The 18372-nt window shown below is 48.0% G+C and overlaps 3 protein-coding genes across 4 annotated transcripts; 2 read left to right on the top strand and 1 right to left on the bottom strand.

The window, feature by feature from the left end:
* Positions 1-381: 381 nt before the first annotated feature.
* Positions 382-8952, top strand: LOC105684043 (laminin subunit beta-1-like). Its single transcript, XM_012397137.2, has 11 exons — positions 382-654; positions 986-1126; positions 1539-1592; positions 2101-2338; positions 2418-3289; positions 3370-3549; positions 4398-4723; positions 4807-5217; positions 5300-5495; positions 5564-7602; positions 7668-8952. The coding sequence occupies exons 2-11, from the start codon at positions 1063-1065 to the stop codon at positions 8637-8639; spliced, it is 5352 nt and encodes a 1783-aa protein (XP_012252560.2). The 5' UTR covers positions 382-654; positions 986-1062; the 3' UTR covers positions 8640-8952.
* A 1381-nt stretch (positions 8953-10333) lies between these two features.
* Positions 10334-14528, top strand: LOC105683977 (protein trapped in endoderm-1). Of its 2 annotated transcripts, none has more exons than XM_012397002.4 (3): positions 10334-11064; positions 11848-12094; positions 12180-14528. In XM_012397002.4, exons 1-3 carry the CDS (start codon positions 10944-10946, stop codon positions 12820-12822), a joined length of 1011 nt encoding a protein of 336 aa, XP_012252425.2. In that variant the 5' UTR covers positions 10334-10943; the 3' UTR covers positions 12823-14528. The 2 variants fall into 2 exon arrangements, with proteins under 2 accessions (XP_012252425.2, XP_048511924.1); XM_048655967.1 differs by lacking the exon at positions 10334-11064 and adding an exon at positions 11125-11571.
* Positions 14529-14724: 196 nt separating this feature from the next.
* On the bottom strand, positions 14725-18172 carry LOC105683976 (putative inactive tyrosine-protein kinase Wsck). The gene is made up of 4 exons (XM_012397000.3): positions 17547-18172; positions 17314-17468; positions 15478-17228; positions 14725-15392 (listed from the first exon to the last, which is right to left on the bottom strand). Exons 1-4 carry the CDS (start codon positions 17714-17716, stop codon positions 15324-15326), a joined length of 2145 nt encoding a protein of 714 aa, XP_012252423.2. The 5' UTR covers positions 17717-18172; the 3' UTR covers positions 14725-15323.
* Between the last annotated feature and the right edge of the window lie 200 nt (positions 18173-18372).

The raw sequence follows: 18372 nt of genomic DNA, 5'->3' as shown, positions 1-18372 counted from the left end.
CCGTGACAAAACGTTGCTTGGGACACCGATTTTTTCGCTCTCCGATAGATATCTCGAGAGTAAAACGGATGGCGATCCTAGAATGAGTTTTTCAAAAATGCCATTTTCAGGGACAGATTTGAATCGGGAAATTTAAATTTGACCGAACTTAAATTCGAGTGACTCAGAGGTCGAGATTCTCTTGTTATCGCCAATTTCGAATTTTCCTTCTTCGTAGTTGATCGATCGATTTAGGATCGCAAACTCCTAATAACGCGAGTGATGATCTCTTGCGCCTGCGGTTCATTGAAACGGGAGGAAATATTACCGGTAACTTTCCCTCGGGAGATATTGAGCCTCAACTTTCCCCTCAGCCCCCGCGCTGAAGGCAATGCTGGAGCTGGCTCGGCAGAAGCGATTCGCTTCTAGAGGTATTCACTCGGGCAGTGTTGGATCGTCCCTTGACCGTTTTTCTTGTGTCTCATACTTGACGCCGGAGAGTTTCCCTTCGACAGTTGTGTGCGTGTAGTTTTTCCCATCGATTTATAATCCGTTTGTTTCACAATCCGATACTCGAGTGCTACGAATAGTTTTCCCGATCTTATTCCCGACCGAGGAACAAGAACTCCAAGTGGATTATTTTACACTCTTGGCCGTATCACATCGTCCGAGGAGGTGAGTAAAGGCATGTGGTTCGCTGCTCCAGCAGATATAACATACCGCACTACGTGCAATACCATTTTTGGACTCGTTTTCGACTGTCTGCCAAAACTGTAGTTGGTGAAAAAAAAAAAAGTTGATAACAAAGGAAAAATTAGCGGAATCGGTACAGTGCACGACGTTCAACGGATTTCGAACGATTCGAATTGACGATTCTTCATTTTTATTTCATCGGAATAATTTTTGCTCGCGTCAGAAGCACGGCTGAACATGAATTATGAAATAAGTTGTGACTTCGACAGGTTTTTTCTATTGTCCTGTTATTTTTTTTTTTTTGTGAAAACAGATAAATGGGGGCAGTAGTTTGCTAGCAAAGGCAGGCGGTGCTTGACGTTGACGAATAAAAAAAACCGTCTATTTACGATGATTCTGCTTCACCATCAACTCGTCACCATCGTTTTGGGATTTCTCATCACCATCCTCGCAGGTATTTATGAATTTTTTGACAAAACTTCGACCGTGGGAAAATGAGAGATTCTATTGAAGCAACTTCTAGAGTTACCGAAGAAATTCGGGCCCCGCCGGGCCGATAGAAAATAATGAAAGAATCAACGATTGCAGTAATTTAAAATTTACTCAACCATTCACTCCAATTAACGCTGATAATTCAAAGCGTTTATCAGAAAAATTTCGACGATGCCGAGCCGACCTCGTAACCCAGCGATCGTTAATGAGCGATTGTGCATTATCTTTCGGCTTTCATTTTTGTCGTCGAATCGGAGAAGAAATAAGAGTGGCGAACGCCGATCGAAAAGCCCCGCTCTGTGCTCGGGATTCCCCGAATCGAAAATCGAAAGTGGTTTCAGTTTGAAATGCAAATTGTTTTTCTGTTTTTCAAGATTCCACGGTCGCGCAACGTGGGAGGAGCTCGCACAGGATACCCTCGAAATCAGGTGAGCTATTTTCCCTCGGTTGTGGATATCAGATATCGGAAAATCATTATCGTTGTTCATTTAACATCCGCAATGAAAATTTCACCAGAGTTGGTAAGCTGTAAAGCTGTTGTAGAGTTCATTCAGAGAGGAGACATGTCGCCGTCCGAAGCTTTCGGTGCGATTCTGGACTGGAAACCGATGACGACCACCGCGAAGCCCAGAGGTAGCCCAACCACCGAACACTCCACAACAACAACACTCCACGATTTTTACGACGAATGTTTATTGACAGAACAATTTTCAGCACACGATATCGATACTAGTTCAAACGCCTAACTCTGGTGCAGGTGGAAAAGACAACTAATCACTCTGGTGTCCAGCTGACAGGAATTCTAATTCCTTAATAATTAAAGATTTAGTTAATAAGCAAATTGTAACCCTTTGACATTTTCTTCGGCGAAAAATTGAACGTTCCTCATTTTCTTCGAACACTGCGTACTAACGGAGGATGGTTCGATTCCCTCAGGTTTTCTGCCGAACAAACTAAAGCCGTGCGAACAAGGGTCTTGTTACCCTGCGACCGGGGATTTGCTAATAGGCAGAGAGAACCGTCTTCACGTTTCTTCTACCTGCGGATTAAGGGAAGCCGAAAGATTTTGCATAGTGTCCCACTTGAAGGAGAGGAAGAAATGTTTCTTCTGCAACAGTCATCATCCCAAGCAACAGCACAGGATCGAAAATATCGTGCAAAAACCCCACATCAGGTCGGTAGGAGATTATCCTTGGCGCTTAATCTCGGAAGGTTTCCGAATCGGGGAGGCGTAACGATTTTCACCATTACAGATCGGAACCGGAAACGTGGTGGCAGTCCGAGAACGGAGTCGAGAACGTTACGATACAGTTGGACTTGGAAGCGGAATTTCATTTCACCCATGTGGTGATAAAGTTCAAAACGTTCAGACCGGCCGCTATGTTCATAGAGCGTTCGTACGACTTCGGAAAGACGTGGCAAGTCTACAGATACTTTGCGTCCAACTGCGAGCAATCGTTTCCCGGTGTTTCCACCAGCATACCTCGTTCCCTGGCCGACGTGGTGTGCGAATCGCGTTACTCGTCCGTTGCTCCGTCGGAGAACGGTGACGTGATCCTCCGAGTATTACCTCCGAATATACCGATCGAGAATCCCTACTCCAAGGAGGTGCAGAATCTCCTGAAGATGACCAATCTTCGGATAAACTTCACGAAACTTCACACCCTCGGTGACGATTTGTTGGACCATCGGGCGGAGATCAGAGAAAAGTATTACTACGCCATCAAGAACATGGTCGTTCGAGGATCCTGTTCCTGTTACGGACACGCGTCCAGGTGTCTTCCGCTGCACGGCATAGCCGACCAACAAGATATGGTCCACGGACGTTGCGAGTGCACCCACAACACGAAGGGCTTGAACTGCGAGAATTGCGAAGACTTTTACAACGACCTACCGTGGAAACCTGCGGTTGGTAAACAGACGAGTGCGTGCAAAATGTGCAACTGCAATAATCACGCGATCAGCTGCCATTTCGATCAAGCGGTCTACGAGAGATCCGGAAGAGTTTCAGGCGGTGTTTGCGACGACTGTCAGCATAACACCAGAGGGCAAAATTGCGAACAATGCAAGCCCTTTTATTACCATGACCCGCAAAGAGATATCAGTGACCCCGAAGCCTGTCAACGTGAGTCTTGTTCCTGAATAGTCGATCGGGTTTTTTTCGAATCTGGTGATTCTCAATCGATCGGTTGTTTTTTTTCTTAGCTTGTGACTGCGACCCGTCTGGCTCCTTGGACAATGGTATCTGCGACTCGAGGACTGATTTGTTGAGCGGCGACGAATCTGGGCGATGCCACTGCAAGACAAACGTCGAAGGAAGACGATGCGACAAATGCAAGAACGGTTACTGGAACTTTGATTTCAACAATCCGGATGGATGTCAAGGTGAGATTCGTTTGAATTTCTGTCCCGAGTTCTTTTCTTCTCAATTTTACATTATGATATGTTACACGCATGTGAAATTCTTGATCTCCAAAATTTTCTTATCAAGATATCTGAATCTTTCTCTTCCAAAAAGTGAAAAATTGGTGATAACTCAATCAATTTCAAAGATAGATCAATTTGACTTTCAGATTCGGATTTCTGAGCTCGAAATACATGAAAATAGCATAGGAAACCTAGTGAAAAAAAATGTTGATTTTTCACCCAAAAATCGAAAAAACTCTAAGGGGTACCCCTTGGAAAATCTTCAAATTTTGAGCAAAATTTTTTATTTTTTGAAATTGATTGAATGATACTTTTCTCACGTATTTTGACCTCAGAAACACGAATCCGTTGACCAAATTGAGCTAAAAAATTTTCCCATCGAGATATCTCAATTTTTCTGCTTCAAAAAGTGAAAAATTGGCCATTACTCGATCAATTCGATAGATAGATCAATTTAACTTGTGAATTCGGATTCCTGAAGTCAAAATACATAAGAATAGCGTATAAAATGAAATATTTTTTTTTGACCCAAAATCGACGAAATTCCAAGGGGTACCCCTTTGGATTTTTTCGATTTTTGGGCCAAAAATGAAGTATTATCAAAATTGACTGCAGGACACTCTTCTAACGTAAATTGACCTCAGAAAGACGAATTCGTTGGCCAAATTGAGCTACGAATTTTTCCCATCGAGATATCCTTGACTTTTCACTTTCCGGATCGATAAAATGTCACTCCATGTCGCGCTTTGAGTTTCGATTGGTCATCATTTTTTAGAACATGATTAAGACAAACTTTTCGTCCACAGCGTGTACCTGTAACACCGTCGGAACTATCGGTAATCAGGGGTGCAACACATTGACCGGTGAATGTACTTGCAAGCGTTACGTCACCGCTCGCGATTGCAATCAATGCTTGCCCGAGTATTGGGGACTGTCCGACGATCGGGACGGATGCAAACCTTGCGAATGCGATATGGGTGGTGCTTACGACAACATTTGCGACGTCGTCACCGGACAGTGTCGATGCAGACCGAACGTCGGTGGAAGAATGTGCAACGAACCAGAACAGAGCTTCTACACCGGATCACTCGACTCCTACGTTTACGAAGGAGAAAACAGCCGAGCTTCCAGCGTAAGTCAAAGAATGTCTGAAAACGTCTCAAAACCAGCGAGACGCCAATTTCGATCTTACCGAACAGACACTCTTTTCCACAGAACTGTCAGGTCGTGATCAGAGAGCCTTATCGAGACGGTAGAAACACGACATGGACCGGTCGTGGATTCATGAGGGCCTACGAGGGCTCGACGTTGACATTCTCGGTCGACGACATACCGAAGACCATGGAATACGACGTCGTCGTGAGATACGAACCGGAGATGCCCGGCGCTTGGGAGGACGTGCAAATTCTCATAGAACGCGACGGTCCCGTGGACCCCGACGGACCCTGCAGGGAGTGGCAACCGTCGGACGACCGGCGACTGGTGCAACTTTACCCGGACAGGCACAGCATCGTCGCGATTCGCAACGTCTGCTTGGAAGCCGGCAAACGATACACCGTTCATCTGAATTTCAAGGCATTCAGTGCTCGTCGGGACACACCGTCCGCCTCCATTTTGGTCGATTCGGTAAGAGAGAGAGAAAATCCGCGGAACGGCCCCTCCGAAGAGTTTTTCGGTGTTTCGAATCGAAACGTTCCTCTGGTTTCAGATCGCGCTGGTTCCCAGACCGGACAACATACCGTTCTTCAAGGGTTCACCGCCGGCGGAAGTTCGACTCCGGGAATACGAAGCCTACCGTTGCGGAGAAGTGTTTTACGACTTGTACGGCAAGCCGCAGGATGTCCCGGACATTTGTAAGAAGTATCACTACAGCATCGGAACTTACGTGTTCGAAGGGGCCCACGGTGAGTACGGAACGGAGTGACATTCGACGCCGAATTCCGAGATGCGAGAACTCACCGTTTCCTTTCAGCCTGCCAATGCAACTTGACCGGATCGCACAGTCTGCTGTGCAATCAATTCGGAGGTAGATGTCCGTGCAAGAAGAACGTCGTGGGACGTAAATGCGACAGATGTGCTCCGGGCACATACAACTTCGGTCCGGAAGGTTGCACGCCGTGCGATTGCGACGCCGTCGGAGCGTTGGACAACATCTGCGACGTTGAGACCGGTCGTTGTTCCTGTCACCCGAACACCTACTCGAGGACCTGCGGCCTCTGCCAACCCGGTTTCTGGAACTTCCCCCACTGTCGGAGATGCGAATGCAACGGTCACGCCGACAGTTGCGATTCGAGTAGCGGGGCTTGCATAGGGTGCAGAGACTTCACGACCGGTCACAATTGCGAAACTTGCGAAGAGGCTTACTACGGCGATCCGAGGATCGGCGTCGACATATCGTGCAGACAGTGTCCTTGTCCGGGTACCGTGGAGTCCGGTCATTCGTACGCCGACAGTTGTTCCCTGGATTTCGTCACCGCCGACGTTGTCTGCGAATGTTACGAGGGTTACGCGGGTCCTCGTTGCGACACTTGCGCGGAAAATTATTTCGGTAATCCGGAAGTCCCGGGGGGCAGTTGCTACCCATGCGAGTGCAGCAATAACACCGATTTGTCGAAACGTGGCAATTGCGATCCTAGAACCGGAGAGTGTCTCAGATGTTTGTACGATACATTTGGACATCGTTGCGACATTTGCAGACCCGGTTTCTACGGCGACGCTCTGAGACAAGACTGTCGAGACTGCAGATGCGACGTTCTGGGAACCGATCCGAAAATCGGTGTCTGCGATCACCGTAGCGGTCAGTGCCCCTGTCTACCCCACGTCGTTGGTCAGTACTGCGGTCAGTGCGAGGAGAATCACTGGAGGATCGCGAGTGGCGAAGGCTGCGACCCCTGCGACTGCGACCCCATCGGAAGCGTCTCCGACAAATGCAACGAGTACACCGGCACCTGCGAGTGCAGACCAGGTTTCGGAGGCAGGCAGTGCAACGAATGCCAGAAGAACTACTGGGGCGATCCGAACGACAGATGCCAGGCCTGCGATTGCGATTATCAAGGATCGGCGTCGCAACAGTGCGACAGAGAGACCGGCGCCTGCGTTTGCCACGAAGGTATCGGTGGCGGTAAATGCGACCATTGCGATCGTGGATACACGGGCGTAGCTCCGAGCTGTTTGCCGTGCGGAGAATGTTTCGAAAACTGGGACCAGACACTGAAAGGATTGGCCAATCAGACGCAGAGGGTGATCGACGACGCCTCGAGAATCCAGAAAGTCGGAACGACCGGATTCTACAAACCCGAATTCGAGGGCATGGAAGACGCGCTGAGGCAGGTCGAAGCTCTGGTGAGCAACACCAGCGTGAAAACTCAGGATCTCAACGAGTTGAGCGAACTATCCACGGAGCTCGACAATAACATTCAAGCTTCCCAAGTGGTGTTGGACGAATTGGACAACCTCCAAGAGAGCATAAGTCAGAGAGTGAACTTGGGAGACGTTGCTCTGAAGAATATGAAGCAGAGGACCAACAGTCTGCATCAGGAGGCCACGCAGCTCAGAGAGAACGCTACGAGACTCCAAGAAGCCAATGTCCAGGGCGCGTTGAACGTCACGCTCCAAATGGCCGAACAGTCCGAACAAGCTCAGAAAGTCGCTAACGGCACGTCGAACATCATCGCCGACGCGGAGAGGTACCACAAAAACACCGAGAATTTCATCGAGAAGAACGAAGCTTCGTTCAAGGACGCGAGGGATCGGAACAGGAAATCTCTGTCCGCTCTGGACGCGAGACTCTCGGTATTCACCGCGGATATTCCTGGCCTCAATCAAGACGTTTGCGGAGAACGCGTCGACGAGTGTAGCGCTCTTTGCGGCGGTGCTGGCTGCGGACATTGCGGAGGATTGTCGTGCGACACAGGTGCCGTTACGAAGGTCGACCTTGCCTTGGATCTCGCCAAGAAACAGTCCAGCAAAATCGCCAAACACAAAGCAGACGCCGAGCAGTTACTCCGAAGCGTGAGTATCGTTGAAGATTTTAGTCTCCATCTTTCGAAACTGATCAATTCGATTCATTTTTTCAGATGGCTCAAGCTAAGCAAGACGCCACGGCCGCGAGGTCGAACGCACAGGACGCGTTCAATTTGTCGTGGTTCGCTCGTAATCAATCGGACAAATTGTCCACCGACTTGTCCTCGGTCAACGACAAGATATGGAATCTTCTGACGGAGGATCAACCGACGCCGGCGATGGTTAGAAACATGGCGGAAAAGGCACTGAGCAAAAGCATCGCTTCGAAACCAGACGAGATCAAGAATCTGGCAGCGAACATATCAGCTATAGTCGGGCCTCTGGTTGACTCTGATAAAATCTTGGCGGAAACCGCCGGCGACTTGAAGCTGGCGAACGACCTTCGAGACCGAGCTAACGCTACTAAAACTGTGGCGATAGCCAAGCAGATCCAGGCCGAGAAGCTCACCGAGTTATTGAGAGACAGTCAGAGCGCACAGGACAAGGCCGAGAGCGCTATTCAAACGGCTGAGCAGGATATCCAGTTGTCGCAGAAGAATTTGGCCGCGATAAAAAAAGAAATGAAAGCCGCGCAGGACACCGCCGACAATATAACCGCAAAAGTGAATTCGTTGGACTCGAGGTTGCAACAATTGCAGACCCAATTGGTTAAGAACGATTATATTCTGAACGAGGAGATAACGAAGCAGGCCGACGAAGTGGTGAAAGAAGCCGAAACCGCTGAGAATAAAACTTTGAAACTGAGCCAGGACTACAGAAAGACGGAAGACTCTTTGAACTATCGCGTGAACAAGGGCAAAGGTGACATACAGAAGGCAAAATCTCTTTTGCAGCGAGCCTCGGAGCTCACCGCTGACACCTCGACGAAGTTCAAGGACCTCGACGGAATGGAGATCGTGTACAAGGACAACGAAAGGAAGCTCGCCGATCTCATGGCGATCGTGGATTCTTTGACGAACGATATGGAAGCGCATTTGGCGGAGATAGACAGAAAAGCTCTGAGCTATCGGCGATGTACGACTTAGCGAGAGAGAGATATCGCGTAACTCGATACGCTCGAGCGTAGGAAAGTCGCAAAAAACAGAAGACAAAAGAAAAGGAGAATAATTTCGCTGAACTTGTACACACCTGGCGTTCCGACCGCGCGGTTACTCACGACTCCGATATAACACCGTGGAAATCTATTTAACATGAATAGCGTTACGCTTTAATATAATATAATTAAATAAATTAAATTTAGAACTGTAGGAAATGACGTCATTATACGATAAATAATATTATGTTTTTATCTATATATAATCTCAAATCCCGAAAATATATATTATGCGTGTATGTATATTTAATATTTTGTTACAGTTATAATTTTCTATTATTAATATTATTATTATTATTATTATTATTATTATATTGTATAGAAAAATAATAAAATACAAAACGTACAACCGATTCGCGTAAATCGTTAACGTCACGGTTCCGTCGTGGATGGGATAACGTCATGTTTTTCAAGCGGAAGAAAAAACAGAAAATATTTTTCCGGAAGTGGTTCGTGAGATAAGATATTTTATTAAAATTGAATAATAGCAGCATCGTGCGGGTGGCCACGAACCTACCCCCCCCCCCTGTCCGATAACGACAAATCGAATTCAATGGCAAGTAAATTTTTCGACGCGTATGCGAAAAAAATTGATCACAGTTTGTTCGAATTTTTTGCACACACCGCATTATTCGAATACGGTATGTGATAATGTTGGCAGCTTGTGACGTAAAACTCTCATTATTCGAATTCTCGTACAGGGAACGTTGGTAAGTCAAACAGAGGCCCGGAGTCTAGACTTCACTTTCTGAATGGGGCCTATTGTGAGCACCCCTCGGAAGTTCCGACCAATCGGGTCCAACAGAGACCCCCATTCACCGAATTCAACGTCGCGTGTAAAAGACGCTGCGGTACGATGCCGAGGAAGAGCCGAGCTCGTACAGGACCCAGAATTATTTTCACGGTGGCCCGTGTTTGTATATCTTTCATATTTTCACTTCATTTTTTTTTTTTCTTTTACTCTACCCATACGATGCTCGAAGCCGCAGGCTCACGTGTTTCTCTATTTTCACTTATTTATTTGTTTAGGTTTACGTCGATTTTCGTCCGCGCGTAATTAATATTCTTTACGCGACTTCGGCCGTTCGTTACGGCGAGCAGTTAATCTCGTCGTTAGATTATAGTAATCTAATTCCATAACCGCGATATAGTTCAGATAAACGAACCGTGCCCGCAACCGCAATGCGAATTAGGTGAAAAATTTTCCCAACGATTATCGTTCGCGGCTAACAACGCTGTTACGGTTCGCAAGTGTCGTGAATTAGTTTCATCGAGTCCGACATCTGGGCATTCCCGTAATAAAAATAAACGACGCAGCCTTGCGACGGGACCGAAATTCGAGGGTCCTACCCCACGGGCGGAATGCAGGGGTATTTGCTTTGGCGATTGTGCAGGTAACCCCGCCTGGGGGGACGAGGGAGGGTTGACTGGATGACAGCTGCGTTGTTCCGCGGGAGAAAGAAATATCGTTCGTTCGCATTTTTTTCTCCGACCAATGGAAATTCGGGCGGTTCGCCTTCCGTCGCGAGCGCGAAAGAATATCGGCGAAAGAAAGCCTCGAAGGGGAGATCGCGCCGGAGCGGCGCGTACGGGGAGGGAAAAAGAGGTTGGCTCAGTTCGGGTTCGAATGTCGCAACGTGCGGGGAGCGAAGATGAAAAAGTCCGCGATCGAAACGTCACCTCAGGAAACAGAAGCGCAGCGGTTTTTCGGTCTTTGAACCCCGCAGCACGCGACCCACGCGGACGATCGTGGGTAACTTTGAATTTCATCTTCCTTATCGCGTTCGACAGCGTGTCTTAATTTATAAGTCGGGGCTATCGAGAAACCGCCCTCCGGTTCAGCGGCTGGAATTCTAGATCGGTCGGTCGGTCGGTCGGTCGGTCCGCGCGCGTCTGTTAAACGTACGCAAACGGCGGTGGGGAATCAAGAAGGGGGGAAAAAAATGTAAGGAAAAAAATGACGAGAGTTCAAGTGCCGGTGTGAGATAAGATCCCAGTAGCGGAGAGTCGGAGTTCGTCGGCTTCTGGCAAAGCGACTGCATTTAGTGTTCTCTGCGTTATTACCGAGGCGCGCCGCGATCCCCCGTTCGTAGTCGAACACCTCGGTGATAAACGCGCGTGCGTCAGCCCCCGTCTTCGCCCCGAAGAAAACGCGGCGATTTCCTTTCGCGGCGGCGGCGGCGAGATATGTCAAACGCAATCGGATTAGCGCGCGAACGTTGAACGAACGATAATCATGGAGAGCGACGAGTTCGTTGGTAATTTTACCGGACATCAGGAGCAACCGATTTACCCGAGACCGGTCACCCTCATCGCCGCAGCTTGTGCCGTCATTTTCAGCTTCGTCGGAGTCACAGGTGAGTCGGTGACAAAAATTTAAACTGTGACAGGATAACGAAGAACACGGCCGTCGATCACCTCGAATCCGAAATCGCAGCCTGGACTCGTTTCGCGGTGGTGCGAGCTGGTCCCCGTTGTTTTGCGTTGGATTGTCGGGCGCGTGTCGTGAGGAAGATGCGAACAAAAGATAATCGAGCTAGCTGAGAAAGCCTTCTTTGGACCGAGCATCCATCAAACGGAATACGTCATCGTCGGTGGGGCACGGGTGATACGCGCGCGTTACACAACGTCTTCGATCGTTGGAACTGGACGTTGTGCCGATGTGCGGAAATTAGCGTGACCGAATTCTGACCTATAAAAATTAGTCGTTCACGATCCGACTGGTCAATCCATTAAGGTCGCCGGTCATCGCGACGGCAGTCGATGCCTCGAATGCTTAAGTAGCCGTTGAAAATGTTCGTACACTGGAGAGTTCGGCCGACGTTAAAAATAGAGGATGATGGAAATATACGTACCTATAAGTCGTAAATACGCTCTCTCTCTCTCTCTCTCGTAATATGGTCTGTAACTAAATTACATAACTGCACCAGACGATGCACCGATGTTTTCGAAAATTTTATTGCCGACTCTCCTGAGCACCGCCGCTTCGCCTCTTTTTTCATACGGCCGGAAGTCGTAGTGGAAGTGTTCTCCCTTATCGCTTGAAAGCCGCATTTCATCCCGTCGCGTCGTTTATTTTCATCTTCATTTTGTTTTCCATTTCTTGCGGCTGTGACAAAACTTCTATCCTCATCTTTCAGGTAATCTAATCACCGTGTTGGCGCTTCTGAAGTACGCCAGACTCAGGAGACACGCAACCACCGCTTTCGTAATCAGCCTCAGTTGTTCGGACCTGATATTTTCTGCGGTAAATTTACCCCTGACCGCAAGCCGTTACATAAACGAAGCATGGATTCTCGGAGACACTATGTGCATGATATTTCCGTTGTTCTTTTACGGTAACGTCGCGGTGTCCCTTCTCAGCATGGTCGCCATCACGATCAACAGGTAATAATCAACGTCATTCTTGAGATTTCAAACCGGAAGATACCAAAGTCGACCGGCTCAACGATCGTTCCATTTTTTTTTTCAGATACGTCCTCATATCTCGGCCGGACATTTACGCCCAAGTTTACACAATCCGGAGGATAATCCTGATGCTGGTCGGAATATGGGTCCTGAGCTTCAGCCTCCTCGTCCCTCCGCTTCTCGGTATATGGGGCACCCTCGGCTTCGACGAGGCCTCGTTCTCCTGCACAATACTGAGCAAGAACGGTCGTAGTCCGAAGAAGGTACTATTCGCCGTGGGTTTCGCGATACCATGCCTGGTGATAATCGTGTCCTACCTTTGCATATACTGGCGAGTGCGAAGGAGTTTGAAAAAATTGCAAGCCCACAGCGGTGGCAAATGCGGCGGATTTCAGCGCAAGGAAGACTCGCGGGTGACGAGATTGATGCTCACGATATTCCTGTGCTTTTTGGTGTGCTTCATGCCCCTGATGATCGCCAACGTCATAGACGACGAGATGAGGCTACCCTATCTGCACATCGTAGCCTCGATCTTGTCGTGGGCCTCGTCGGTTATCAACCCTTTCATTTACGCGGGTACGAACCGACTCTACAGAGAGGCTTACCGGCAGCTATTCTGCCCCTCGATCACTCCGGTCGCTAATTTCAATCCCCCGAAACCGATGCATTCGCATTCGAGTAAAGTCTCCGCACCGAACGTCACTTAGTGATTGACGTTCAACGCTTCGGACTCAAGTGAACTAATTAGATTAATAATTTGGTAAAAGAAAAGTAGCGGCAGTTCCCCGAAATCTGTGGATCGAGAAATAGGATGGATTTATGGATTGATTACTCTACTTTGTTCACCGTGCTACCTCGAATCTCGTTAGGAAATACACGTTTTTACAACACTTGGTTTCGAAAGTTCGATTTCCGAGCGCCAGATGTCGCGCAGTAATTGCCCCATTCAACCGCACGAGTGCGGTAAGTGCTCCATTATCTCACAGTTCCGACTCGACCGTACCGTAGCCGTGAAGGAAGTACCGATGTAACCTAGGCGTTAAGGATTATTCTTACGCGAGTAAACTTAAGAGGGGGACATTGATAGACAATGAACGAAAACGTTGGTCGCGATAAATCACCAGATGAATCACAAACGGCCAAAAATGTGTCCGACGATGATCCATTGCCGGATAAGTCGAAAGCGAAATACATGGCGACTTATGAAAAATTCATGAACCGGAGAGTTGGAAATAATGTAACATCTTTCTCCGAGGACGTATCGATGGCTTACTTTGACGAACTAGACTCGACATTGAAGCCATCCTCATTGTGGGTGATTTACTCGATGTTGAAAAGCACTCTACGTACCAATCACGATATCGACTCAAAGACGTACGCTGAGGTCATCGCATTTTTGAAGAAAAGTAACGTTGGCTTCAAATCGCAAAAATCCAAAGATTTTACCGTTGACGAAATAGAAAGATTTCTCACCGACGCTCCCGACGATAAACATTTAGCTAACAAGGTAAGAATCGAATACTCGTGACGTTCGTTCGAGTTACCGAGAGTTCGCGAATGAAACGAACGCATCGAATTCGCAGGTTGGTTTGATTCTCGGTATAAACGGTGCTTGTAGAACGGAAGAGCAATGCGGTCTTACCGCGAAAGATGTCGTCGAATACGGGAATTCGATGATTTTGGTAAAACTGCCGAGAACGAAATCACATCTCGAACGATCGTTTACGGTCACGGACGTGTTTTGTCGAATCATAAAAAAATACATGGCGTTACGTCCAGCGATAAATTTTTTTTAATTATCAAAAAGGGAAGTGCACCCAGCAGCCTGTCGGTGTTAACGAAATCGGTGGTATGCCGAAAGTGATCGCGACCTATCTTGGTCTGTCGCGACCCGAGCTGTACAGTGGACGAAGTTTTCGTCGCACGTCAGCAACGTTACTCGCCGATTCCGGAGCTGATCTTACGGCGGTGAAGCGTCGTAGCGGTTGGAAAAATCCATCACTTGCGGAGGTTTATACCGAAAATTCTGTCGTCGATGAAACGAGAGTGAGTGTCGAAGTAGGTCGGGATATCAATTCGGAAGACACTGACGATCCGTTAGCGTCTGTGAAGAGCCAAAATTCCGATCCGCTTGAATCTGACGGAAATTTGAGCGCGCCACCACCGAAAATCGTCAAAGTCACCGGAAGTACGTCGAATCTTCCGACGCGATCTTCGTCGGAAATAAATGATATAAACATTGACGAACGAACCGGTTTATCGACCGAAATTAAATTACCTACAAGAAATTTGCATCTTTCACTCAACAACTGCTCAAACGTTACCATCAAATTTTCCGAATAAGAAAAACGTATAAACTTTCATATCTATCTTTAAGACATTGTGACTTAATAAAAATATTTTTACCATAAAATTTTGAAATTGAATAAAATTTCATTCCCCATCATTCTGATTAGGACAAATGATCGGTATCGTGATATTTTTCAGTCAATATCTTTCTCAGATTGAATTTTTGAAGCAGGGGTGTTGGTAACAACGACGAGTAAAAAAAAATGTCGATGTTGATTATAATCGGAAGAAAGGGAGAAAAAAAATTTTCTCGTGTATTTTATCAATAATATCATATATTTGAAAGAAAAATGAAATATCATTATCAATTATTTTATACATATTATTACATTTGCGCAATCTTTTTGTTATTCTTTTGTTTACTTTTCTACGGTACCTTTTGAGGCGTCAGAAGTGACATCGATTGATGTGCGAGATCTGACAAAAAATAACTACAATGTATAATTTATATAATTTATGAGTTTAAAAAAGTAGAATAAAAAAAAAATAAAAATACCTTCGTTCAATTTTACATACCACTTAGCTCACTATATTTATATTCATACTCGCGGAATGTATACCGAAAGTATTATTTGGACGGAGAGTACGTGAAGTACCTGATACACATTGTATCATAAAATTACATATGACAGTCGATTAGAAATTGAACAGAACAATTTCTATCTAATGACAAGCGTCGGATATAAAACTACGTATGATTAAAATAATACAAGGTAATGGGAAGTGAGAACCTAAAATAATGGAGGGATCAGATACAGCGAAGTACGTAAGTAATATCTTGTAAAATGTTTGAGGGAAGAGAAAACTTTTATACAGATCCCAGGGCTGATTCTTTCCTCATTTGGGATCGTTTCGAATATCAGTTGAGTTCCAGTTCCGGAATGTAGGGTTCCGTGATAGCGGTGATCGGACAGACGCTCAAGGTGTCCTGTAAAAACACAAAAATCACAAATTGCTCGATCGTACGAACCAACGATGAAATGGATATGAACATTCGAGGAAAAGGATCTCACCAGTCTCACGAGTTCTTCGAAAGTCGGTCTTTCCTCCAGACTGATTTGCCAGCAGGACAACATGACCTCGTAAACTGGATCCGGGACTTCTCTGAGTTGCGGTAACCTGACGCCCCTCCTAACAGCCTCCTCGACTTGATCATCTCCGGACAAATCTCCGTAAGGTGTACCTCCCATGCTGAATATCTCCCACAAAAGAACCCCGAACGCCCAAACGACACCGTGCTGATGTCTCTTCTCATTGTTCAACAACTCCACCGCCGTCCATCTGATGTACTTAAGATCCTCGAGGGCGTACTTGGCTATACCATGGCCCATCAACTTAGCGGTACCGTCGTTGTACAATCCCACACTCCTCGCGCACAACAAGTTGTGAACGATCGACTGACTTTCGAGGTAAAGGAGCGCCGAAGCTATCGACACGCTCACGGACAGTATCTGACCGGTAGGAAACGGATCTCCCGACCTGGCCGCGATCAGTCTGTTCTTCAAGGTCTGCGGTGGCATTTCCATCACCACGTACAGAGTGTCCGGTGTTTCGCACGTACCCACCAAACCGGCGAGGTGCTTGTGGCTGCCAGCCCTGATACAGACGTCCAGTTCCCTGAGCATCGCCCTCTTTTCGGACGCCCTCAGGAGGTTGTCAGAAATGCTGTGGACGGTGGCGGTGTTGGGTACTCCGTTGATTTGCACGGTTCCCATGTGGACGGTACCGAATCTCCCCCGTCGAATGACGACGGCGTCGATGACCAGGAAATTTTTCGGTATACTCCATACCTTGTTCTTCAGATCCTGGTAATGGTTGTTCCTTTCGGGAACGTCCTCTGGGATGTAAGCCATGTTGTCCACTTCGCAGACGGGACCCTGAAGGGTGAGTTCTTGGTGCTCGGGAAGCCTCCTCAGTTGAGTTTTCGCGTGACGTTTCCTCAGGACGAAGTAGCCGAGGATCGAGGCCAACAGAAGGATTCCCAGCAGGACTATAGCGACGCAGAGTCCGACCACCGTTGGATCGGCGGCGCCGCTCGGATTCTCGGGTACCGTACGGGCGGTGGACGTGCCCCCCGTCAGATCCGAATAACTGTACTGTTTCTCACCCCTTATTTCGGACACTACGACCGTACCGATCTGCGGCATGGATTCCTTGGTGTTCAACGGCGCGTTGTAAAAACCACCCACCAATCTTCCGTTGCCAACGACGAATGTCTTGTAGGTCTGGTAGTCCCCAGCTTCGAATTGTCCGGTCACGTAGTAACCAAGACCGTCCGAATTCGAGGTCTCGTAACGCGGATAGGCCACGTTGCTGTCCGTCGGAGGAATCGTTCCGGCTCTGACCACCACCACTTGGTAACGACTCACCGGTCCGGCGTCGCTCGATCCCTCGGGCAACGAGACCGTCACGGTCGTCTCGGTTTTGTCGATGATCACGGGAACTTCCGGTTTACTCGGCGCCCCGATCAGCGTCCAATCCGCCGCGTATGCCTTCGAACCACCGCCGAACGAGTTCACAGCGCTCACGGATATGTTGTACTTGGTTCCCGGCTGCAAACCGCGAAGGACCGTCCAGTTCGCCGAACCTCCTTGAACCTGACTCTCGATGGGCGGCAGGGGTCCGAAGGCGTGCGTGCTTCCGGCGACCGCCCGTATATTGTAGGAAAACAGTTCTCCATTGGGAATGTCCGGCGGTTCCCAGGTGATCTTCAGCGCTCCTGGTTCGCTGCGAGTCAGCTGGACTCTCCTCGGAGGACTCGGACCTGTGGAGATTCGAATGTTCGGACGTCAGTCGGTGGAGATGAAGAGGTGGGAGAGTTTTCTGAGGCATTTGGAAAATGACTTCACCTTTCTGTCCCGTTTCGTAGACGCTTATGGAGTCGTGGGAGCCGCAAAGTGCGTTCGGATCGTCGACGCAGGGTATCGTGCACCCGGATGATGGGCCATTTTTGCCGTACGTGCTACCGCAATAGCATTGCTGGCCGTTCATGAGACCGGCGAACCTGCGGAATTCGATTGGCGGGGGTCAAAGGTCGCCGATAATCAGAAATCTGATCCGATTTATGAGATTTCGTACTCACATGTAATATCGAGAACTGCATTCCCTGACGCATACCGTCGGCGAACTAGCGTGGCTGACCACGAGTATCGGAAGATCCGTCTGCGACTCCGAGCTGCGAAAGCAGCCTTTGTAATCCTGTGCGACAACGAGTGTTATCGAGGACGTTACGATCGAGAGTAAAACGATCATTGTTCATAACGTTGTTATTTCGTAGCGTCAGTGAGTCCTTTGATCCCTCGGTGCTCTCGGTTTCATCTTACGAATGCCGACGCGTCTGACTCTGTCGTTGAATTTTTCCGGAGTCAACGGAAACCTCGACGTCGATCGATGAACGAACGTGTGAAAATAACTCTTTCCGGCTATGACATGGACGTTGATGGGCGCGGCAATTGTGCTTCACTTCTTGTTGTTGTTTGTGCGTCAGCCATTTGCGATTACCCTGGTGGTTTTATACACAAAGATCGATCCACGCTTCGTTTCGTCAAGCCCGGTTTACAAACGACCGCATTCGACGCACGACTACCCCTCCGGCCAGACCTCTCGGATCGGTAACGGGTGTCCAAACCCGTCGGACCTTTCCAACTACAAATTCTCATTGGCTTCGAAGGGAACGAGCATCGTCGTACGTCCGTTGGAAAACGGGCTTCGAAATTAGGTCATCGTGACAGGGGTAATGCAAGGTATGCGAATAATTGTGCGCTTATTCATCACCCCTTCCATTTTGAATTTCGCAGTCGAGTTCGTGGCATTTGTTTTCTGCGAAAAATTCTCACATACGATTCAGCATTGCGTTATTCGCCGTATTACGAACGCGTCGATTGAGATGGCGCCACGCTACGAACGGC

This window comes from Athalia rosae, chromosome 5, assembly GCF_917208135.1.
Source record: "Athalia rosae chromosome 5, iyAthRosa1.1, whole genome shotgun sequence".
Classification (NCBI taxonomy): Eukaryota; Metazoa; Arthropoda; class Insecta; order Hymenoptera; family Athaliidae; genus Athalia; species Athalia rosae.
This window is presented reverse-complemented; position numbering and strand designations above follow the sequence as displayed.